The sequence below is a fragment of the Oxyura jamaicensis genome, chromosome 2 (assembly GCF_011077185.1).
Source record: "Oxyura jamaicensis isolate SHBP4307 breed ruddy duck chromosome 2, BPBGC_Ojam_1.0, whole genome shotgun sequence".
In the NCBI taxonomy this organism is placed as follows: Eukaryota; Metazoa; Chordata; class Aves; order Anseriformes; family Anatidae; genus Oxyura; species Oxyura jamaicensis.
Window position 1 is genome coordinate 51,823,388 of NC_048894.1, and position 24,406 is coordinate 51,847,793.

General features: G+C 42.1%; 1 protein-coding gene across 7 annotated transcripts in view; it reads left to right on the plus strand.

The window, feature by feature from the left end:
- Positions 1-4,331: 4,331 nt before the first annotated feature.
- KIF13A (kinesin family member 13A) overlaps positions 4,332-24,406 on the plus strand; it is a 125,951-nt gene continuing 105,876 nt past the window's right edge. For 4 of the 7 annotated variants that reach the window (XM_035316820.1, XM_035316821.1, XM_035316822.1 and 1 more), the window contains exons 1-2: positions 4,334-4,710; positions 4,882-4,972. In XM_035316820.1, coding sequence (XP_035172711.1) covers positions 4,656-4,710; positions 4,882-4,972 — 146 coding nt within the window. In that variant the 5' untranslated portion in view covers positions 4,334-4,655. Of the gene's footprint in view, positions 4,711-4,881; positions 4,973-24,406 lie in introns of all 7 variants that reach the window. The other 3 variants (XM_035316825.1, XM_035316826.1, XM_035316824.1) reach the window with 3 other exon arrangements.

The following is a 24,406-nucleotide window of genomic DNA, read 5'->3' on the forward strand; positions in this document are numbered from 1 at the left end:
TTTTTCTCCCTTTCCCTTTGAAGAGAGGGAGTGAGGGAATGGTTGTGGTGAAGCTTGGCTGCCCGGCTGAGTAAAACCCCCACAGGCACCTTGGTTTAAAAGCAAACTGCTGAAAACACAAAGAGAGTCTTGCATTGGTGAGCATGGTGCTCAACAACAGTCATAGTAACACTGATATTACCTTAGCTTGCTATTTAAATGCAAAATAAAGTTTCCAAATACGTTGTCACATAATGTTCTGTACCTTAGAGGTAGGCACACCACAGAGTATCGTGCAGAAATGAGTAAATGAGTTTTAGTGTATATAATCAATCAGTTTTAATTACTTTTGAAGTACTCGTAAGCTTAAACACCACCTTTCACAGAAACCACGGACTTCATTAATCATATCATCAGATGATAACATTTCTAGTTGTGTATCCAAAACTTAAATTAATTGTAATCAGCATGGTTGTACTAGAACGTTAAGTTGCAAATCTGCAAATATGTCCTGGGTTATTTGGCTTCTGGTTCAATTCTGGATGCTGGCAGAGGCTGTCTGACTTCAGTCCTTTGGGGTTTGATAATGCTTTTTGCTGTCTTTGCTCGTGAGATGGTAGTGGTGAACTCCTTTCCACTGGGTCTTTTGATGAAAGAGCCAATACACCCACATGCATGCAGCCAAGAACTTTCTATCCTGGCACACACACGCCCTCTTACATCAGGTCCATTATTTCTTCTTCTGTTTACAGGATCATAAAAACCTGCTTTCCGAGACTACAGGCTATATATACACACACCAGTTCTAACATCCAGGCCCATCAGAAACAATTTTTTTTCAGACAAATAATTTTTTCAGGCTTGATGATTCGGTCAGGCATGTTAGGAAGATATTTCTGTACAAGTACAGATTGCTCTCTGGGCTTCCTAACGATCTCATGGGACCCCTATAACATGACTCTCTTCCTACTCTGCTGTAATGCCAAAGGTTTTGGGGAGACCAGAAATACATTCTGCTACATGCTTGTTGCCTAACAGATGTTGTCAAGTCGCGTTACAGATGTTGCCAAAAGCACTTCCCCAAGAAGACATAAAATGTTGGTGGAATCAGCACATCAATCCTGGCAGTTGATTTTCAGGGTGGGTTGATGTGAATGAAAGAGCAAAAATCCTTTTCCCAACTACCTAACACCAGAAAAAAAAAATCAGGATTTCACAAGAAGAGAACAGCAGCTACAGTCTATGTGAGAACAAATTAGGTTGCAGCTTCCTTTTCAAACTCTTTTGCCTGGTTGGCTTTCGGAACTTGCAAATAGTTGAATATTGTCCACAAGCCTTTTCCAGATTTTAGTGAAAATTCTTTCCCAAGACCCTTCCCACAGCCAAAATCATAGGCACTCTTATAAAGGCTCCTTCAGTTTCTCTTTATCTAATATCATTGTTTTTATTTAATTTTGCAATGATGTAGCTTTTCCACTAAGAGGTGGAAAATAGAGATGGAAGGGATTATTTTCCCTTCTGTCTGTTGGCTGTCTTTTGCTTCCCAACAACATCCAACTTTTGCAGAACTCGGTTTCTGCACAGCCATTGCAGACATCACGCCTTATCTTGAGCCAGCACTTACTTTGATCTGTGTCCTCACAGTCTACAGTCATATGTAGGATGTCTCATTTCAACACCTCTCCTTTTCTTTCCTGGTTGAACCACATACTTCTGATGCATTTCATAACAAACTTCATTCCTGATGCCTTCTTCCACAGGCAAGAAATCTGTGTGTGCCAGCTTCTGCTAGTGACGTTCTTCAGATACCCAGCTCTGTTGGTGAAGTCTCCCTCTCACCACACCGAGTGCGTGTCTCACATTTCCTTTAATCAGTCCTCGGACCACTGGCTATTCAGGGGCAACAGGATCTACTTCCAGGCTTCTTTCTGCTCACAGCTCTTCTGAGTCCCTTTGCAGGGCTCTTCTGGCTGATGTGCCAGGTGGCGGGGTGGGACGTGCCTTCGCGGCACCATCAGCCGTTTTTACCTCTTTTTGAAAGGTCTGCTGTTTCTCAGTGCAGCTATTTATCCGTCATTTTTTGTTTAGTCCATTCTCCCTGCAGTAGCTTAGCCCCAAAGTAGACAGAATAATCCCAGTTGGATTTTAGCCTGTCTTTTCAGTAAGCAAAATGTTACAGATATCACTGATTCTGCGTCTGGGATTCCTGCCAGTTAGTTGCATTAGACAATAAGGATTGATTCTTTGGAAAATATTTTCCTGAAGCTAAGGAAACACTTTTGGGGTGAAAACAAAGTTTTAACAAGATACTTCAAAAGGAAGGCTGTCCTGAGATCATAAGCCTATTGCAGTTTTACTAAACATCTTTCTTGGCTTATTCATTGAAAGCGTGGCCATCCTTGGAGCTCATGGTTGCAGGGATAATTCATTGCTGTTTATAATGCTTTTCCCTGATGTTGAGTTCACTGTTAGTGAATGGACACAACTCTCTCCTGTGGTATTTGGGCAGGCACTTGTTAACAATTGTCAGTTGTTTGGAAAAGCAGCTCCATTTGAGCAGGCTCTGTGTTTCACAGACAGCCCTTTTCAAAGGACACAAATTCCAGCCTGGGAATGGGGCAGTTTCTGCTTTTCTGTCATGTCTAGCACCAAGGTAGCACTGATTGCAAGCCTTCCAGAGGTGTAAAACACAGCTCACCTGGGGCATCAGTGCTAGCACCACGAACACAACAGGCAATTCAGTATTTTTGACTTGATCAACTTGGCATAGACAGTGGGATTGAGTGGAGTGCACCCTCAGCAAGTTTGCAGATGGCACCAAGCTGAGCGGTGCAGTTGATACAACAGAAGGAAGGGATGCCATCCAAAGGGACCTGGACAAGATTGAGAAGTGTGCCCATGTGAACCTAATGAGGTTCAACAAGCCCAAGTGCAAGGTGCTGCACTTGAAAGCAGCCCTCCAGAGAAGGACCTGGGGGGGTTCAGGTGGATCAAAAGTTCGACAAGAGCCAGCAGTGTGTGCTTGCAGCCCAGAAGGCCAACTGCATCCTGGGCTGCATCAACAGAGGGGTGGCCAGAAGGGTGAGGGAGGTGATTGTCCCCCTCTGCTCTGTCCTTGTGAGGACCCACTTGGAGCATGTGTCCAGGTCTGGGGCCCCCAGCACAAGAAGGATGTGGGGCTGTTAGAGCGGGGCCAGAGGAGGGCTACAAAGTTACTCAGAGGGCTGGAGCACCTCTCCTGTGAAGAAAGGCTGAGAGAGCTGGGGATGTTCAGCCTGCAGAAGAGAAAGCTCTGGGGTGACCTCACTGCAGCTTTTCAATAAAGAGGGCTTATAGAAATGATGGACAGTGACTTTTTGCTTGGGCAGGTAATGATAGGAAAAGGGGGGGATGGTTTAAAACTGAAGGAGGGTACATTTAGATTAGAAATTAGGAGGAAATTCTTTACTCAGAGGGTTGTGAGGCACTGGCATAGGCTGCCCAGAGCAGCTGTGGATGCCCCATCCCTGGAGGTGCTCAAGGCCAGGCTGGATGGGGCTTTGGGCAGCCTGGTCTGGTGGGAGGTGTCCCTGCCCATGGCAGGGGGTTGGAACCGGGTGGTCTTTAAGGTCCCTTCCAACCTGAGACATTCCCTGATTCTATGATAATGGTGCATCTTTTGTTCTAGAATTCCCTAGAGGTCAGTATTTTGTTCTGGGCAGTTTGTGGATTCCTCCTTGTGACCTTTCCCAAAGTCCATGTAACTTGCTCTCCAGTAGGATGACCAGGTTCCTTTGTGATAATAGCACAAATTTTCAGACCCCCTTGCCTGCCCCCATGCTATGCTGTGCACCTCACGCTGGGCTCTGGGCGCTGCCCGGGCTCCCTCACAGCCCTTTCGTTGCCCACAAAGCCCTATTTTCCCCCGTTTTTTCACTCTTCCACTGCCCACTCCCCCATTTTGGGGGTCTTTCGTCTTTCTCTGAGGAAAGCGAGCACACCCTTGATGAGCACACACCGTTAAAACAAAACAAGAGCAAGACGGGAAGAGCATGTAGCTCAGTGACCGTTTAACGGCCACCCGCCGCCGTTGAGGCGTCCCACCCCCGCGCCTCAAGCGACGGCGGGCAAAGTGAGGGCAAAGCGCACCGCCCGGCTTCCCCCTCCCGCAGCGCGCATGCGCGCCGTGCACCACAGCGACACCTCCCTGCCTTCTAGCGCCACTACAAGGCGCGGCCCCCGTCGCGCATGCTCACTGGGCCGCTGCCCGAGGGGGGCAGCCAACCCCCTCCTCCCCCTCCCTCCGTGTCTGCCGAAGCCGCTCGGGTGTTTCCGTCCCCCCCCCCCCCCTTCCTCCACTCCTCCCTACTCCCCCCTCCCCTCCCGGTGCCGAAGCCGCTCGGGTGTTTCCGCGGCTGCCCGGCGGCGGGGCCGCTGCGGGCGGGAGGCGGCGGAAAATGGCGGCAGGGGGCTCGCTGAGGGTCGGGGCCGGCCGCGGCTGAGCGGGGAGGCGGCTGTGGGGCTGCGCCGCCGCCGCCGGGCCCTCCTCCTCTTTCTTCCCTCCTCCTCCTCCTCCTCCTCCTCCCTCCCCCGGCATGGACGCTGGCGCTGCGCGGGGTCGCTGTGCGCGGCGCTGCCCGGCTGCGAGGTGCCGCTGAGGGGGGCCGCCCGCCCGCCCGCCGCCCCCCGGGGGAACCATGTCGGACACCAAGGTGAAGGTCGCCGTCAGGGTCCGGCCCATGAACAGGAGAGGTAACCGGCTCCTCCCCGCGCCTCCCTTTGCGGCCAGGGGGCTGAGCAAGCTCCTTCCCCCCCCCACCCCCCGACCCTCTCATGCCCCCCCCGGATCCCCTCCCGACCCCCCGGGGGGATGTCGGGGGGCGTCCCGGCCGCCCGTTCATCCCCCGCCGCCTCTCCTTGCAGAGCTGGAGCTGAACACCAAGTGCATCGTGGAGATGGAGGGGAACCAGACGGTGCTGCACCCGCCGCCTTCCAACGCCAAGCAGGGAGAGAGGTGAGAAGCGGGGCCAAAACTGACCCCCCCCCCCCCCCCTCGGGGTCTGCGAGGGGCAGGGGCGGCCGTCGGAGGGCACAGGGCTCCCCCGGACCTCAGCTTTGTGTCCTGCGGGCAGCTGGAGGCGCCCAAAGGGAGGTGCAGATCGCTGTTAGCCTCCCGAGCCTGCAAGCCAATTCCTGGGTAAATGCTCAAAAAATGAGCCGTCGCTTAGGTGAGGGTGGATGGACGGACACCGACCGCGCACGCTGCTGCTCCCAGGAATTTCCCTTAAGCGCAGGCTGCTGGTGACTCCGTGTAACCTTTGTGGAAACAAGAAGCAGAATTCAGACGTTGTCCTAGCGATGGTATTTTTTGTTTGCTGAGTTTTAACATACTTACATTTGGTGATTACCAGTTCCTTTATTAATTCAGTTGCCGTCACGTGGAATAGTCTGAGAATACACTTAAATAATTTGGAAATCTGGCGTCTAGTTGTGATGCCCCGCTGAAGAATACCCTTGGAAATAGTCCAAAATACCAATGCACTGGCCTGTAAAAATAGATCAGAACAGGAAAAGATTTCTTTCCTTTGAGGGAGTGTGGGGAAAGACGGGGAGGCACGAGGGGAATAGTTAAGTTGTTTGCTTATCTCTTTGATTACCTGTTGACAGCTCAACTCGGTTGATCTGTTAAATATTTTTAATGCCAAGGAGTGTGAATTCATTTGCATGATTATAGAGATTTTCATCTGAACAAATTCTTGCTACTTAAGGTTTTATTTAAAATATCTGTGAGGTTGTAATAGCTATGAAAATTAGCGTGAGGATTTGTTGGTATTTTTTTTTCAAAGGCAATGTCATGGCTTTTATAGGTTTCCAGCAGGAAAGGTCTACACCTTTTCTGTTCTTTCATGTCCAAGATGCAAAGGCCCTCTCACGTTAATCTGAATACTGGAATAAAGATATAATCGTGCAAATTGAACTTAAATCCAACCTGCATTGTCTTCAGAGTCGTTGTTATGGCTAATGTGTTGGCCTGGGTCTTGAAAGATCTGTGCTCGTTTCCAGTCCCTTTCATAGACTGTACGATCTACAAGTCGTGCTGGCTCTGTGCGCCTTGCATCCCATCTGTAAAATGGAAATCTTGTTTTTCTTGAGACTATTTTAGGAAGTATGCTTTTTCTAATGTATATATGCATATATGGTGTCCATCACAACGCTGCTGTACTAAGAATAATATCGACTCTTTAAAGTGAGTGGATTTGACAGGTACAAAGTGCAACGTTGTGTGTGTTGGCTGCAGGTATTCAGGGAGACAATGCAGTGACTCTTTTGAGAGATTGTGTTTTGCGTTTGTCTGGCTTTAATACCTGTAAAAAAAATAATATATAATCTCTTACCGAGTTTGAGTTGGCTTCTGATTGTGTGCCAAGAGCCTTACGGGTGAGTTGTGACACTTGTGTGCAACCTCGTTATTGATAGCAGTGTTGGCAGGTGATAGCTGCCCTGCTTGCAGCCAGCCCACTGTGAGGGTGGAACTTGGCTGGCTGTTGAATGTTTAACTTGTGTGTTAGAAGGAAGCAACTGCATGACGTGAGAGGATTGGAAATGCTGATCGGAAGTAACTCACGCTGATGCAGAAATATGGTTTGGGTACCTTCTAAATGGCAGAGATTGTGTGGAGGCTGTTGAGATGGCTAATGGCCATCTAGTGCCTTGTGAAGTTCCTTATTTTTTTTCAGTGTTAAACTGTTGATTTCTGTTTTATTTTTTTCCCGTCAAGATAGAGTTTAATTCTCATGATGAAGAATGAATTCTATTCTTCTTCTGTGTGTACCCAAATAAAACGTCTATATAGACTGGCTCTGAATTGCTGAGTAGTTGCTGCTTGTACTTGGACTGGTGCCTTGACAGGGTTAGAGATGTCAAATGGATTTTTGGTTTTCTTTGTGTAGCTTGTTTTTATATAGCTCAACTGGATTTCTTCTTTCAGAGCAACCGTGTCATTGCAAAAATTACTTCCCTTGTTGGCTGATTAACTGGTCTTTCTGTGCTATATTGCATTATTTTAATATTCTGTTTAGTCTCTTTTACATTTTTCTTTTTATATGGAGATTTCGTTTTTTTCTAGAGGAATGAAAGTACAAGTTTGTGCTGTGCTTTGGAATTAGAATAAGTAGCCTTCTAAAGCAAACTTGGTTTCCAGGGCTGCTTTTCTTAATTGAGCTGAAGCAGAGAAACCGTAGTTGTTGGGGGGTGAGGAGGGGGGAGAGGGGAGTTCAGGACCATGCTCTTTATTTGCTTTGTGTTCTTAGTTGTACTTTTAGATGTATTGGTGGAATTTTCTAAAGTAAAATTAGATATCTGTTATAATTATTAAAGTGCTGTTCATCCAAAAGCAAACTTTAAGTTTTGGAAGATCAAATCTTACTATTTTTTTCCAATTTTGTAAGGAGTTTTAAAATTAGATCTAATTTCAGATGCGTCCTGTTAATAGATCTCTACATTTTATTACAGATACTTCTGAAGGATTTTAGACAGACAAGTTATGACAGTTTAACAAGTGGCAAAAATGCCTAAAATCCAAGACAGTGCTGTCACTTATTCAGCTTCCACTTTTGTATTAGTTTGTATTGGTGTTATATAAGTTAGATCTGGGTTCTCAATTCTTCTTCTAACAACTAGACCACACAGCATCTGTACCTTAACAAACACAGCTACAAAATGGTAATTGCTATTAAATGTTTTATCTTTTTATAAACGGCAGGCCTTTCATTCCCTACAGGCAAACAGTTCTAGGATTCTAAACTAACAAAGAAGACAAAACAAAAAATAGTAAAACCTAACAAGCTGAGTCTGAAAGATGGGAAAATCTTTACTGACCGTAGGAAGTGCGGACAGTTCAGAAAGAACCAGTTTTCCTTAGCTGGTATCAGGTATATTCTGTGGTGCTAGCAAAGATTTTCTAAGTTGATTTGTTGGACTTCATGCCTTTAGCGCTTGTTTTAATGTTACTAGTAGCATTAATTTGCTTTATGTCTGCCTAAGTGTGTTTCTGTGTTGTTTTTGTTACTTTGTTGGTTTTCCATACATTTTCCCCCCCGAGATTGGTATGGATTTCTCTTCCTTCCCAGAAGGAAATAATGTCTTGTATTTCTGGGAACCCTGTGATTTTTTTTTCTGTCTTCACCCAGGAATCTGAATTTGCTTTATCCAAGTACACTCTTATTTCTGAAATAGTTATTCCAACTAATACTCTTTTAAGAATTGGAATTGTTTCAAAGCCTATAGTAGTATACGTCTTACTGTCGTGCTATAAATGTTTGAATCTGGCTGGCATTAAGAAACGCATTAAATTGTAACTACAAAATAATTAGAGCATGAGCTTACAGACAGTCTTTCAAAATATCTGGGTAATTATTATTTACAATGGAAATATCACACCCCTCTCTAGGTCTGTCAAAGGTTTCTCCTGATGTTAGAGATGCTACTCTTTTAGTAGGACAAATCAGGTTTTGCCAGGTGCCACCTGTACTTTTGACTGTCGAAACAGGCTTTCCTCCATCCAACCTTGCCTTTCAGCTACACTTTTTAAACACGTAGGATCTGAAAAGTTTATTTTGCTTCCCTGACTACAGTTCATGGCATGATCTTTCCGTTGTTAGTAAACAGAGGATTTGTATTGACAGAACTAATGAAGTACAGAGACAGTAGAATTGCAATACTGTTTCAACTGTAGTTTTGACTAAGCAGAAGGCATCTGTTGGGCAATTCATTACCTTAAAGCACAGTAGCCTTCTGCAAACTTTGCCTTATTAAAGATCTTGGGTCAAAAAATAAGAAAGAAATCAGCAGATTGTGGAGCTAAACTTAAACTTACCACTTTCCTCAGAAAGTTTTTTTTTTTTTTTTCTCTTTTTTTTTTTTTTTTTAATATTTTAGGACTTGCTTGTTCAATCTTCTGCCATCATTACTTCCATAACAGACTAATAGCCACAATGCCAAATTATACTTACGTAAAACTCTTATATCTTTAAATTACTCAGAGTGGCAGAATATATATATATATATATATATATTTTTTTTTTTTCAGTAGGTTTAAGCACTTTAATAAAACCAATAGCTGGGAGCAGGTATGTGTATGGGGTCTATCTAGCTCTTGTAGGTTGTGATGCTTCCAAAGATAATGATTTGATTATGTAGGACATGCTAACTAGGATTAAAACCAGATTTTATTCCTAGTTAGTGTGTCCTAAAATTCTTGTTTCCAGAAAGCAGTTGTTGCCTCCTCCCCACCTTGGGGAAAACAATATTTTGAATGGTCTTTAATGGTCCTTCACATGGTTGCTGTGATGCTTTTTTTTTTTTTTTTTTTTTTTGACATGTTTTGAACAGCATCAGAGATGAGAGAGGAGCACAGTTGCAGGGAGAGGATGTGTGTTTCTGGTAATGGTCACTGTTTCAAACTGGAACTTTAGGAAGCTGAAACAGGACAACCGCTAATTATTTCTGTATCTGAAGGCACAATCAAGAAGATTGTGTCCTTGATGCATCTACTCTCAATTTTCACCTGAGCTAGGTGGTGAAACAACAGCAGGCAGCAACCTTTATCTTTGTCTAGGGGAAATTGTAAAAGCAATCTGACTTTGACCTCTTCAGTTAGCTTCCTGTTCGACATCAATGTTCAGGATGTGAATTGTTAACTTTGAATCTTTGTCGAAGAGGTGTGTTTGAGTGATAAAATGTATGGCTGGCAAATGTCATTTCAGAACCATTTGCGCATTGCTGTTACTCATGCCGCAGGTGGGATACTAGATGCAGTTCCATGAAACCACCATTCTAACTCTTGGTTTCAAATTCCTGTGTGCTGAATACCATGTATTTTGGATTTTCCATGTATTTTGGATTATTAATTTGAGGCATGGCTCTAAGTTCTTTCTAAGGTTGCCTGAGCCACGGGTACGTGGAACACCTGTTACCTTGCCATGTTCATAATCCAGGCAGCTGTCGGGACCCTTTGGTCTTGAAAAGGCATTGCTAGAGGAAACTACCACTGGACGCTGTTGAGACTGTGGGTATGCTGCTAGTAGTATGTAGCTGGCAGTATTTCAGAGCAGAAATAACGAGCTTGAAGAGAAGGAATACTGTTTTTGATAATACCATGCTTAGGCAATCATTGCTTTGTAGGCATTCCCTGCTTTCTGGACTGCTATGCAGTTATACTTGAAAACGATACTCAGCATACAGTAAAACTGGGTTCACCTTCAACGTGTCTGTTTTGTCTATTTTTTATGACGTTAGAAATGCCCACACAGTAGAACGTGAAAAGATTTCCTAGATAAGTTAGCCGGCCTTCCAGACATGTTTTGCTTCTGTGTTTAGAAGGGGCAGGTACATGTACATTTATCTATTATTGTGACTGGAAATGTTTTTTGAGATCTGGATTCCTATTCAGTACACCTTGAACAAGTTGTTTATTGAAATTATGAATTTAAAAAAAACAGCCGCTCTTTTCAAATGGATTTCTGTTTGCCCTTTTCTCTGGGGAGATTGGGCTGAAGGAAAAGCTGTAGTTTCACCTCCTTTACCCGTTTTCATTTTGCTTACCCCTCGTGGTATAAATTCCTTTTCAAAGGAAGAAGACTGTCTCTACAAGATCACCTTTGCTCTGTGCATCTAGTATGCTTATTAAATGTGCGTATGGTCAAGTTTCAGACTTAAAAATTGTAGCTGTTGATGCATTTAAAGTTAGGTGGTAGTTGTAAATGTATTGCACTGGTGGGGCCTAGATCCAAGATACTTCAGCAAGTGCTAATGAAGTCCCTGCTCCACCAAACTCCTGCTCAGAGAGAAGCAGCACGCACAAGCATCCGTTCAGGTTAGGGCTGTGTATTGCAGGGCACTGGGCTGCAAATCTTTGCACATGTTTGTGGTGATGAAGTGAATTCCTTGTCTCAGGCCTGCAGTGCAGCAGGCACAGGCAGGCATCTGTCATCGAGGGAGCCGTCGTGGCGATACTTGTAGTAATAAGATTAGAGCTAAATCTTTAAACTGACAAAAAGTACTCGTTGCTGCTGTGTTTGTGAGACATTACCATGTTTGAAGTCCTTTCTTTCTCTGAAGCTGGGGGCAAACTGAGTAGCAGGAAGGGCAACTGCCCCTGGCTGCATTGCCATGTCTCTCGCATGGAAAGGCTGTGTGCAGTGGTGGGAAAGTCCTGGGGTGGCTCTGCTTATTTGGCCTGGCCTGGCCGTGGTGCGAGTCTATTCATGGAAACAATTACTGCCTACTCTAGTGAAATGCCAGCTGCTGCAGCGGCGCTGTGCAGATTCTGTTGCTTAACTGAATAAGTTCTCCAATTGCTTAATTCCTCGTGTTTTGTAAGGATGCCTGTGAACAACTGCAGAGAGTGGAGCGGGCGCTACAGAAGTGTCAAAGTGTCGGCTGGAGACAGTGAATTGTACGTGCTCAGTAAGTGCAGCCTGCAAAGAAAAGGCCCCTACTGAGCAATGATTTGCTCCGCAGGACTCAGCAGCAAATTAACTTGAGACCTGAAGCACCGTGTTAACTAAAACAGTCGTGCTGTTGCCTGGAAGTAATGCTGCTGTGTCTCTTTTTACGAGAGACAGTTGAAGGCATATGAGCTTGTTCCATCAGTATGTGACTTCCTGTGCTGATAGGAAGTTGGGCATCAGAGTTTGAGGTTTGTAATGTCTTGTGTAGTATCTTCATGATTCCTCTGTGGTGTGTGTTGGACAATGTCTGGGAGCTGAGGGAGGAGCTCAGGAAGTGCACAACAAGCAGATTGACCTTCATACGGTAAATTGTCAATCAGAAAAATATATTGCTGACAGGGGTCACAAATCAGTGACATAAGCTCAAAATAATCTGTGCCGGTGAACATTAGGAGTTGGATAAGCTGTTATTAATTCCATGGGAGAGTGTCCCTTCATTTCATTTACTGTTTTGGAGAAAAGTGAATGAATGGCTTGTTGTGCTGGTTAGTGCTAATTAACTTCTACAGTTATGGTTTTATTTTAGATTAAAAGCCAACTATCATTTTTTTAAAGAAAAAGCAGCCATCAGGTCTAATCAGTCTAATCTAGGTCATCAGTCTAATGAAATTCATAGCCATTTCCTGAACTAATAAATTCCTAGTCATCAGCCTCAACCCCTATTTGATGTTTTGTTATATCCTAGGCAGAAACATCCTCAGGCATGTACATGCCTAGCAAATACAGCTACATCTTCCTCAGGTGTTAAGTTAGTGACTTGTGAGGTGTAACTTTTCCTCTAGGAGGTAACCTAAATGTACTCTTGTTTCACATAGATCACCATAGGGGTATCGTATGTTGTTAGCCCCTAGTCACTAATGATGTTATCCTGGAGTCACTTATTTGATATTTGGGTGTTACAGCTCAGGACAAAGACTTATACCTCAACTAATCTTTTGACAGATTAAGCCATTAATATATTTTGGAGTTTATTAATTGTACTGTACCTGTTTTGAGGTGTATCAGCCCAACAGTGGAAATGTGTCTGAAATATTTCTGTATGCTTCTGGTAAGTGTATGGTAAGCTTCACAGTTACTGATGATGCTGAAGATACAGCAGAGGCTTATTGTTCACTAGCAAAAGGGAAGATACTTGTGGTCTCTTCTGCGAGCTACCTCCTGTCGAGCCCATGCTGCTGCCTGGTCATGTTTAGGAGCAGCACAGCTAGTAGGCTGGTGCTGGTTATTCTGAGATTTGTGGCGTCACCGCATCTTATTTTTGCAGTGTACGTATATTTGAAGAATTTTAAGCATTTCAAAAACATGAATCAAAGCAGCTGCTGTGGCTGGAATGGCATGCTTATCTCTGTGTATGTTCATGAAGATAGCGTTCAATACGTTAAAAACTACCAGGATGTGTTGTTAATTGTGGACTTTATAAGACTTTGTATGCTGTTGTCCAAGTAATGTGCTTTATATTAAAAACAGATTGCTGAAACTGTCAGCATTTAAATATTTTTCCTTAAAATTTGTTGTTCTAGAGAACATAGACTTGCAGATGAAGCAATAAAAAGTGTACGTGATATCCTGTTTATTGAGCTTGTAGTTCTCGTTTATTGTTCTGCCATCTCTTTTTATACACAAACGTCAATCCTGAATAAGCAGCATTCAAAAGCCTCCAATGAGATTAAATTTTCTTCTTCTAGCACAGGGCTTCAAGATTCTGCCTCTGTCTCTTCAGCCACTGGAATGGTTTTTGTAGTATTAAGTATAAGTATGTGGAGCTGTCTGTTTTGCTTAATATTTCTTGTATGATGGTAAGGAACAGCAGATCTTTGATAAGAAACTGCAATACTTGATACTGCTTCCCACGTGGTTTCCACATTTTGTCTGACTGATTAAAATCAAATCATGTGCAGGGTAGTTGAGAAAGTCTTTCATGAATTTGATTCCATCAGAACTGAGGGTTTAAGGACTGGCTGTGATGGAAGGGAAGGTTTATTCTGCAAAATGAATGGGTTTGTACAGTGATTAGCACTGGTTGCTGTGTGGTTTTTAACACTCCCTAGTTCTTATTTTCTTGATTTTTTACTTGAAATTCACTTTTGCTTTGGGATTTGAAAGCCAAGGCTTGTTTTACAGTAGTTGAGCTTTTCCTGAGGATAAGCCAATGGAGTGTTTCAGTGGAATTGGTGGAAGTTTTCTACTGGCGAAGCCACATTATGGCCCTGAATAAGAAGCATCCGGGGCTGCTTTGGAAAGTTCTTGTCAGTATCTGTTGAAGTGAGTCTTTTACATATAAAGTGTGATGTAGGTTTGCAGTGCTCTACACTTGTGTTGGTTCAGTAGTGTCCCCTCCCTGAATGATGCAAGTCCTGAGCATTTTGATAGAGTTTTTGTCTCCTTTCTGTCTTCCTTCCCTATTCTGAGATGTTCCTGAATTTCCTTTAGACTTGATATATGTTTTCATATACCTTCATCTAATGAAATCAGGCTGAAACAGAAATTGGTTCTTTGGTAAAATAAAGAAATGTTCCTATATTTGGTGCATGCAGTTGAAGAGCTTAATATATTACTCATGTATCCTCTGAATGCTCAGCAAATAGTAGTTGAGTTTGGTTACTTTGCAGTTATATAGTAGAGTAAAAGAGCAGAAACTGTTTGTGATCTCTCATATTTTGCACTGTATTGGTATAAAAAAGTGCTCCTGGAAGCTTTGTCAGAAGTGTATTGTGGAACATCTTCCCAGTACTCAGGTTTTGCCATTTCACAGCTTCTTACCCTGACCACAGTGGATATGCAGTTCTGGAACAAACTGTCTAGAAAACAATCTGGCTTTTTCTGTAGTGCCTGTTAAATTTAAAAAGGAGAAAGTTTTGGACGGTTGATATTCTTCTGGTGTAAGTAAGCCATGTCTCTGTTATACCTGTATTCTGGGTTGGAGTGTCCTTGGGAAATGCTGCTTCAGTATCTGCACAGAAATGGAAACATTAGAAAGTGCGAAAGACGGCTCCTTAACGAACTGGCTGCTGACACAGCAGGATAGAGGGAAAGGATACATGGGGAGCAGGACTGGAAGGATAATGAAAGGTGGGTGAGAGGTACAGAACTGACTGCCTAACAATATTACAAACTCCACAAAGTACATACTGGGGGAAACCAGGCCAAAACAAAAGTATCCTGTGAGCTTTCTCCCATCCTGCTGAAAGTATGTACAAGAAACTGGCATTCTGCGAGGAAATGCTACGTTATTCATGTGTGTTCTGGTTGAGATCCAAGTTGCAAACAAAAAGGAAGGTCAGTTCTTGTAAACAGGCCACTGAACACAGGACAGAGCTTACCATGTACTGAGCTTGTCAGGAGCTTCCAAGTCCTTTGTATTTTTAGTGAGGTGTTTATAACATTGTAGCTAAGTTTGTGTTGTATTCCTAATTTTCAGAGTGTATTTACAGAATTTCACAGAATTTCACAGAATTTTCTAGGTTGGAAGAGACCTCAAGATCATCAAGTCCAACCTCTGACCTAACACTAACAGTCCCCACTAAACCATATCCCTAAGCTCTACATCTAAACGTCTTTTGAAGACTTCCAGGGATGGTGACTCCACCACTTCCCTGGGCAGCCCGTTCCAATGTCTAACAACCCTTTCGGTAAAGAAGTTCTTCCTAACATCCAACCTAAACCTCCCCTGGCGCAACTTAAGCCCATTCCCCCTCGTCCTGTCACCAGGCACGTGGGAGAACAGACCAAGCCCCACCTCGCTACAGCCTCCCTTGAGGTACCTGTAGAGAGCGATAAGGTCACCCCTGAGCCTCCTTTTCTCCAGGCTGAACAAGCCCAGCTCCCTCAGCCGCTCCTCGTAAGACTTGTTCTCCAGGCCCCTCACCAGCTTCGTAGCCCTTCTCTGGACTCGCTCAAGCACCTCCATGTCCTTCTTGTAGCGAGGGGCCCAAAACTGAACACAGTACTCGAGGTGCGGCCTCACCAGAGCCGAGTACAGGGGGATAATTATTTGATTATTTGTAACATGCATTTTAACACTGTTTTTTATTTACTGTTTATTATATGTCCATCAGGTCTGAAAATCTGCAGAAATTGGCTATGAAGTAAGTGCTCATATGTCCATCTAAGATAGTGAAAGTGTCTTTGAGGATGTAGCACTTGAATGTTGTCTTACCAGTCCATTGAAGGAGACCTTACATTTATTACTTTTTAAAAAATAAATTCAGTAGATGTTGTGTTCCTCTCAGCATCCCAGCTCCACATCTTGATTCCTTTTTATTGTCAGAAGCAGCGTATTGAAGGAAGGGAATGTCCGACTCCCCCATGGTAGAAGTTCGAGGTTAGCCTGTGCTAGTTCTGTTTTAAAATGCTCAGCGGGGCATAGAAGATGAGTGCTGAGCCTAGATAGGCATCAGTCTAATCTCTCCTCTTTTGTCTGACCATTCTTTAGGGTAGGCTACATCCTCTAAAATAGCTTTTGGAGTTTGCTTTGCAGATGTGAACGTGGCTGTGGGAGGGAAGCTTTTTTTTTCAGAAACAGTGAAGGTATACAAGCTTTGTGCCCTTACTGTAATCTCTCCTTACTGCCTTCTGTGCTCACAGAAGCTTTGCATATGCTTCAAGGGACATGGTGTTACTTTATTTGAAATTTCGGTATCAGCTGATCATTACAGAATGACATCTTGCAATTCTGTGCTAGTTTAAATGCAGAAATGCAGATCCATATCCAGAAATGCAGATTTGCTGGCTCAATGCCCTTAGTGTTTTGCGATTCTCACGTGTCTTCCGAGCTGTGTTTCTTCTGCTGCGTGCTCTGACCCATGCTATTGATTGCTATTTGAGAATTTACTGAATAAGGCAGAAATTCGTAGCTCATGTGCAAGACACTCAAATATGCTTTGGAAACACTCTGGCACTCACATGACCAATGTGTTTAAAATGAGTTGTATAAAACCTCTCCAAGCCAATGCAATCTTAATCTGTCATCTGTTGTAAAGAAGGGTGTTGCAGAACAACTCCCTCAGTCCTAAAAGTGGAATTTGAAATTCCTGCACTTTTTTGAAGGTAGCTGAATCTTTGTTGTGGTTCAGAAAAGGTACTCACATAAGTGACCTCTTGCCTGTCTGCCTTTGTAGTGATTAAAGCAAACAGAAAAAGTAAATACTATCTCTTTGTAGACTTGTAATGAGATTTTAAAATACGGAATTGCAGAGCTGAGTTTTGAGGGAGGAGTACTTCGTCAGCAGTGTGTATAAACGAAAGAAAATAGCAATGTTAGTGATAACATGCAGTTGTTATGTGGGAAAACGAGCATTGTCAGAGTTGAGTAAGCTCAAGGGGAGTGTTTGATTAGACTAGGAAACTTTTTTTTCCAAGTAATAGTGGAAAGCTATGCACTTGAAATATTTTTTATAATTATTGTTCTTTTTCAAATCCAAAATAGATGGTATGTTGTAGATTTGCTACAGACCTTTTCTCATAAATGGAGAAAGAAAAGGACACTGTGTGCTTTGTTGTTTTGCTCTTAAAGGGCTAAAGGGGCAAGTCCTTGATTCCTTTAAAAATAATTTTACTACATTTTTTCCCCTTCCCTCAACTGTTTTTCCATATGAGGCAGATCATTTTTTTTGCCTCAGTGCTGTTAATCTAAAGGCCTTTGAAGTGGGATGCTTGCCTTAGCTGCAGCTTCTCCTGTAGCATATCTTTCTAGTCCTGCTCTTTTACTTTCATGTCTCAGTTTGCAGGCGTAGATCAAAATAAATTGAACTGGTCTGGAGTTACTAACCAGACACCATAACTTCTACACATTTCAGAAATAGAACAGCTATTTAAGCAAAAAGGAGGCAGCTGTGTCCTTATTACGTTGAAAATTGCTGAAAATTGAGTGCTGCTGCTGACTTTTAGTGATGATGTTCAAAGTGGGAAAGCTATGCTCGAAAATTCATGCGGTAACTTTCATTTGAACAATTTTGAATTTAATTCTGTTTGTCAAGCCTGAAATGTGTTTGTAGTTTTGCTGCATACCTACTTTTCTTCTTCACTTTCTCATCCCAGTATAACTAACCCCAAACTGCTGACCTTGGGTAGTATTTGCCTTCTCAGGTCAATAAATAAGGGAGTGCTTATTGGAGTTCAGAAACTTGTGGAAAGTCCTGTGAAAGGGGACACAGTATTTCAAACTGACCTACTTATTCTGAGTCTTCTTCCTTAATATGACTTCTTGTTCTCCTTTAAAGACTCTTACATGTTTTTTGAGAGACTCTATGTATTTCTACTTAATTTCTTCTAGGTTGTGTACCTCTAGCCACTCTGCAGGCAGATCTCCAGGTAGATCACTGAGGCTGAGGGTTATTTATGGCACAGGTAACGAGCTAAGTCGCAGCTCCCAGAGCAGGTCTTCATCTCGGCATTGTGGGACGCTAACTGGGGAGTTTTTCAGGGCCTCACCTGTTCCCGCACGGCCTCAGCCCTGGACACCTGCAGCCTAGATGCTCACATCAAGTACCTGGCAGCTGTGGGCGATGGCAGCTCCCATCTAGGAGGGCTCTGCAGGCCTGCCCAAACCCTGCCATACCGGCTGTTCCTGCCTGTCCCTCGGAGCTCGGAGGTGGGAGGAGGTGGCAATGGTGCAGTCAAAAGCAATGCTGGGGTAGGACAAGGCCAAAAGTAGGTGGCTGTGGGCCTCTGCTACCATTTTACTAGTATGTTTTGCAGAAGGAGCACGTGCTCAGGTAATGAGGTCTGTGGTGACAGCCAGTTTTAAAACTCGGAGTCCAGGGACTGGCTGTACAGAGATAACCAACTGCGGCATTGATTTGGCCTTGGGGTGTGCCCACAAGGTGCTGCTTAGCGTGCCCTCTGTTAGCAGGCCTTTTCCGTCGTTGGGCGTGTAGCAGGAGTAGTAGAGCTGAGTGCAGATCACAGATGGGGCTCAGTGGGACTCTGTAGGTGTGTATCAGCATTTTAAGGAGAACTTCAAGTACTTCATTAAAGATTAAAAAACAAAGTAGTTGGTGTACTTTACAACAAAGTACGGTGAAAGTTCACAGTTTAAGTGAAATATGCTTATTGACCTTACTAATTTTGCTGAATGCTAGGATTAAAGCAGGGGTATTGGTAGTACCTGGAACGGCACTGGACAGGAAAGAATATATTTTTTCCCTGTCTGCTCTGTGAAAGCGAACTTCCATCATGTTACTGTGGTACAGGAGCATTTGTGCACACTTCACATCCCTATGCAGAAATCCAGATCTCTGTCCTTACCTGGCTCTGAATAGACGTCAGCATGGGCCATGGTGTCCTTTGGTCTCTGGGTTAGCAAGCAGCTGTCTGGGGCCAATTTCCAAGGCTGATGCATCAGCATTGAGGCTCTTTAAACGTATGCAGCTAATCTTTATGGTAAACCTCATCACTTCTGTGCAAGCATGTCCATAAGATAAGTTTGTGCCTTTCTCTGTTGTCGATTTTACTCTTTCATCTACCTTCCATCTTCTTGACCTGCTACCTGCATTCTCCCATGCTCTTTAAGTACATTATTTAAAATCTCCAGAAATGATGGCATTTTTAAGTTAAAAGATTGAGTGCTGTTAGCAATCCCTGGCAGCACTGTGCTTCTTATTTTAAATTGGAAGCTTTAATTACGTTTAGTCTTCTGTAGTTGGTACAGCAGCGTGTGTTGCTTGTGTCTCAGCTCTGCTTTCTGTGCCTTGCTACCCCTACTAGTAACTTATCTTGTAGTGCTCACTGACTTTTTTTCTGCTGTTATCAACTGCTTTGTGTTTCTGTGTATGAATAGCTTAATATATCCCTCCTGCTCTGAAACTTGTCAGGGCTGTTAGGTTGATTTTATTGTAAGGTGATCATGCTTTCTAATTTAGATTTTTTTTTTCCTGCTGTATGAAGACAAATCTTAGTGAAAAGCAGTCTTTTTTTTTTTTTTCTTTTTTTTTTTTTTTTTTCTCTTCTGAAACACAGCTCTGTGTGTTCTGCACACTGCTGCAGATCTGGAGCTAAAATGCTCAGCTAGACCCCAGTGAATCTGCAGGGGGATGGAGACTCCTGTTCTCAAACTCTCCCCGATCCCCTCAGAGCACTCCTTTGCTAACCCTACCCTGCCAGCACCATATCCAGGCGGCGCTGTGTATGCATTTGGTACCTGGTCAGGCGCTCTCCACCACGTGAAAGTGTCCATGCTCTCTCTCTCTATTTTTAGAAGTTAGCTTGTCTTTTCTTCAGTTTTTGCTTTGTTTTGTGCCTGGAGCTAATAAGTGCCTGCTTTTTGTCTACACAATAAGCCTGGAACATGGATAAAATTCTCACAGGTAATGGTAGAAGGAAGATATTTCAAACAAATTATACCTTTCACTATAATAATACAGTAGTGTTCTGCTCTCTGTAAACAAATGTTCGTAAAATGAATTGTGGATGTAAACCTGGTTCTGCAGTCTGAGATCACAGCTCAAAAAAACACTTTGAGGGAATAAATGCTGTTGGCTGCAAGCCAAGGAGGGAGAAAAAGATTCAAGGAAGACTTTGGGGGCTGGAAAAAAAGGAGAAGTTGTTCAGGAAAGAATAATCATCTTTTTAAAATACTTGAGCTGCATATGAACTTCGGGCTCTTTGAGTAAAACTCCATTGAGAATACTGCATGTTGCTTGAACATGTGTTTTAAATGTAGAAGGACGTCTGGAGAGAAACAAATTTTTTGTTAAGAAAACAACCACTTTCTGACACTGGTACACTGTGCAGGCTGCTAGTCAGAGTTCAGGATGTCTCCACTTGTGTATTCTGTAAAGATTCCTAGGTGATGAAGTCTGCTATCAGTACATGTAAGAGTTGCATAGTGTAGCAAGGCAATTTGGGACAATGATTAAGACTATTGGCAGTCTTTGACCAAACTCTCTCTAGAATTTGGTAGCAAAGTTGTGTAGTTCATATGTATTGTGTTATCTCTGTCTGTTGTGTGTATATATATAGTTATGAATTATCTCTGCATATTGTCTATAAATTTCTGTTGCCCTTAAAATATACTAAGGTATGGAAAGATGCAAAATCATGATTTTAATAAGTCATCTGGAATTCTATAGGCCAGATTCCACATCTCCTTATTTCCAGTTGTCAATAAGCTGTGTCTGTATTGTCCATCACTGAGTCTCTTGGAGCTTAACGCTTGTTGGTGCGCTGGGAAGCAGTAGATCTGCCAACCTTTCCCTGTATGTTTCTCATACTCAAAGCTGTTATTTTATTTTGCTACCAAAGGCAACGTGTCAGTGCAAAGTCACTGGGCAAGCTCTGTGGAGAGAGAAGCAGTTGGCCTCAGGTAGTCACATTTCCAAAGCAAAACTATCTTTAAGTTAATCTGCTAGGTGACTGTTTCAAGTATACTACTGTGTCTTTATGCAGAGCAATATGTGGGATAAATTGATGAGCAGAGGTTTGGTGCAGCAGGTGCAGCATGTGAAAGGAGTTGTAGTATGTGGGCTGGGCATCCTTGTGAGAAATGCTGGCTTTTTAGGGAGTGGGATAAACCTGAGCTGAAAATTCAAATAAGTTTTTAATGCTTTTCTTTATGTTGGTTTTGGTATCAAACGCTGAAAAATATTAAGTCCTTCTCAGAGCTGATAAATTCATAGTTCGGAGGATTTTAGCAGTCAAATGTAACAAGTTAAATAGAGATCTCTCTAGGCTGTATACAAGTTTTGATTTATAAAAGCAGGAGATTCCTTACTTCTTTTTCGTTTTAATATTTGACTTAATGTTTTTGAAGGGGAGACATCAAATAGTATGTTTTCTGTCCCTTTTCTAGAGTTGTCTTTTCGGAGTTTCTGAGCACTCTGTTCTCTGGCAAACTCCGAAGTAGATGAGAATGGTCAGCTCTGAGCATGTTTGTGCTGATAGAAGGACACTTTTAATTGTGTTCCCCACTCCTTGAACAAATTGTTCCAGCTGTCTTCATAGAACAGTAAGGATACACTCAATTACAAATAATTAATGAGACAAATCAGATGATGATGGGTGAGCTTTCTTTTTGAAAATGAAGGTTATTTAATATCTCTTCTAGTCTAATTTTTCATATGGCAGATCAGACCTGAAGTTCTGTTCCTGAGGAAGAAAGCTGTATTGTGGATGGCTTTTCATGTTGAGCATTAGAGTTCAGATCGACGTATGAGCGAGTGCTGGAATTCAACAAATAGCATGTTCAAAATTTTCCTAACAGTTTATACCTTAGGTAGCAGAATATCTTTCACACAACCAATATATGTGAAGTACAGCATTGCAAAGCACTTAAAATAGTTGGTCAAAGCAGCAAAGAAATGAGAATCCTTTCATCGTGCAGCTCCTCTGAGTACATTGGAAAAGTATGGGGGAGAACATACTCCATTGTAGTTCCAGGCCACCTGTAGAGGTAAAATACTGTATTCTGTTGTGAATAAATGCAGTTCACAAATTGCTGCAGGAGACTTCTCTGGTAGACATGCATCTTCTATCCAGCCAATAAGTGACCTTTTTTTTGTGTGTGTGTGTTTCTTACTGCAATAAGTTAATAGTAATGAGAATAAAATGGGTATAAAAAATATTTTTTAATAAATACCAGCTAACTTTAATTCTATAGGTGTAGCTTTTTAATTTACACGTGACTGTAAGGAAGCCTGGGCCTCCGAGCTATTTTGTGCCTCAGTTTTAACTTAAAATGTAAAGTTGCCAAAAGGAACAAGTAGCAATGTACAAAATACATTAAATTGTTGCTTTAGGTTGTTTTGTCTTTTACAGTTGTGTGAGCAATGCGAGCTTTAAGTGTCTGTGGGCCAGGAAAACTTTGCTGCCTTGCAACTGCCCTGTGCAGCTACTGTGGCTCAGCTGATTCTTGGTAACTTGGTTAACTCTAAGCTTATTAAAAGTATTGAGATACAGAAAGTTAATGGCTGTTTACAATCATTACTATGCAACACATAATAAATAATGCAGAGATAATATCTGTGAAGGAAATATTCTTTGAAGGCACTTTATGCATTGAGCACTAGGTTTGCATAGTGTTGAATCTTTAAATTTGTCAGGCTTGTCTGTAAGGGAGCCTTCCTCCCATTCAGAATACTTAATGTTGTAATTTTGGCTTTCTATTCTTTGGTAGTTGAGGTAGTCCTGAGGTTTTCACTCCTCTTACTTTGTTTCTATTTCATTTTCTGCAACAATTTATGTAATTTGTAGAAGCCAGGTAGTCAGTTTTGCTTATCTTTTTTTTCCTTTAAAAGACATGCTTCTCTTCGTGGGCAGCAGGTCTGTTTGTTTTCCAGAGAAGGTAGTCGTTAACTGGCAACTAAAACGTTTAATTTCTAGATGTCTTTGTTTTTCTGATTTCTATATTTTCATTATTACCGTAATGTTTTTTACTCATCTTTTTCATTAACCTACTCTATGCTGTGTTATAGTGTTTCTTAACATCTCAAATGTGGAGGTAACTGGTAAGTCACTTCTCTGAAGGGGATGTTACCATTTTCATTACCGTTTCCCTCCTTAACTCTGTTTATATTTTGAACTCCGACAAACAAACCCAGGTCAAACCTTGGCTTCAAGTAGTTTACCATATGGTTCATAGAACTTAAAGGTCAGTGAAGGAATTTTTTGACTGTTTGCCAGAATATCAACGAGTACAAAAATCTTAATACTGATACCTATCTTTTTTTCCTCTCAAATTATTCTTAATATGTTCTGAAATTGTTTAGTGTGTTTAAATTAAATAAAAGATCTGGAAAAAAAGTTTTCTCAATCGGTTTTAAGAGAAATATGATAGCCATTGCCTATAATGGAAAAGTATCATGATGAGGCATTTTAGACTTGAATTATGATTATACTGAGGAAATAGGAAATAAGCATTCATGATTGCTGTTATGTGCTTTACAGAAATGCCTCAGAAATATAAAAATCCTATGTTGTAATACACAGTTCAGTAATCCTGCGTATTTGTAGGGCTGGGCTTAACTTTTTATAATTCAGCCATGGATTTAATATTCTGCACAAATGGTGCAGCATCTTATATTCTTAAGATATTTGATACTCAATGGGAAATTGGAGCTATAGAAAGACTGTTTTGAAAGATTTGAACTGAATTTTGATGCTTTTCATATTCATAGGTCTTTGCTTTCAGAATTAGTGAATCAGTGATGCTGAAAATTTGATATGCATATTTAAATATGACACGGCAGAATTTCAGTGCAAGAATACTCAATTACTGAGTACAAGTAGTAAAATTAAATATATGTACAACAATAATCTAGGCTGCAATTATCAAATAAGATGGTTAATTAACCTCTCATTTTTTTTTTGTTGTCCATGCCTATGAACCAGGACCACCTTTTAATATTAGCTTTTTCTTTGCTATTTGCCTGCCTTGTGTATTTGGGCTGTATAGTTTACTGAAATATAAGAATCACAAATGACATGGAAATCTGGAAAACTGTACAGGCAGAAAAGAGTTGACTGCTCTGAGATAAGTTCTGCTTTTTGGAAGCCGTAGATGGATGGAAGAGAGTGTTAGGCGTTATGAACAGTATCAGGAAACTTTGTTAGGAAATAGGTAGGTGAGAAAGAAGATAAAGTTAATGTCAATTCACAAGAGGGTTTCTCATCACTTAGAAAACTGGGCATGAAAGCAGAGTAGAATTTCTAAAAGTTCTGTTGCTAGTTCACTGTTATTTCCATTAGCAATGTTGGTGCTTTTTTCCCCAGCCTTTAAGGAGAATAGAAGATTGACCTGCAGAATGAGCTTGTGAAGCCTCATGAAACCTCTGAAAGTTCTATGTTAAACATACTAAAACAATAGCTTATAAAAGAGAAACTTCTACACAATACAATCTTCGATACAATATGTGTGAATGTGGTGGTTTCACACTGATGGGCAGCTGAATTCCAGCTCCTCCACACTGTGCTCTCACTCCCCTTTCTCAGAGGACAGGAGGTTG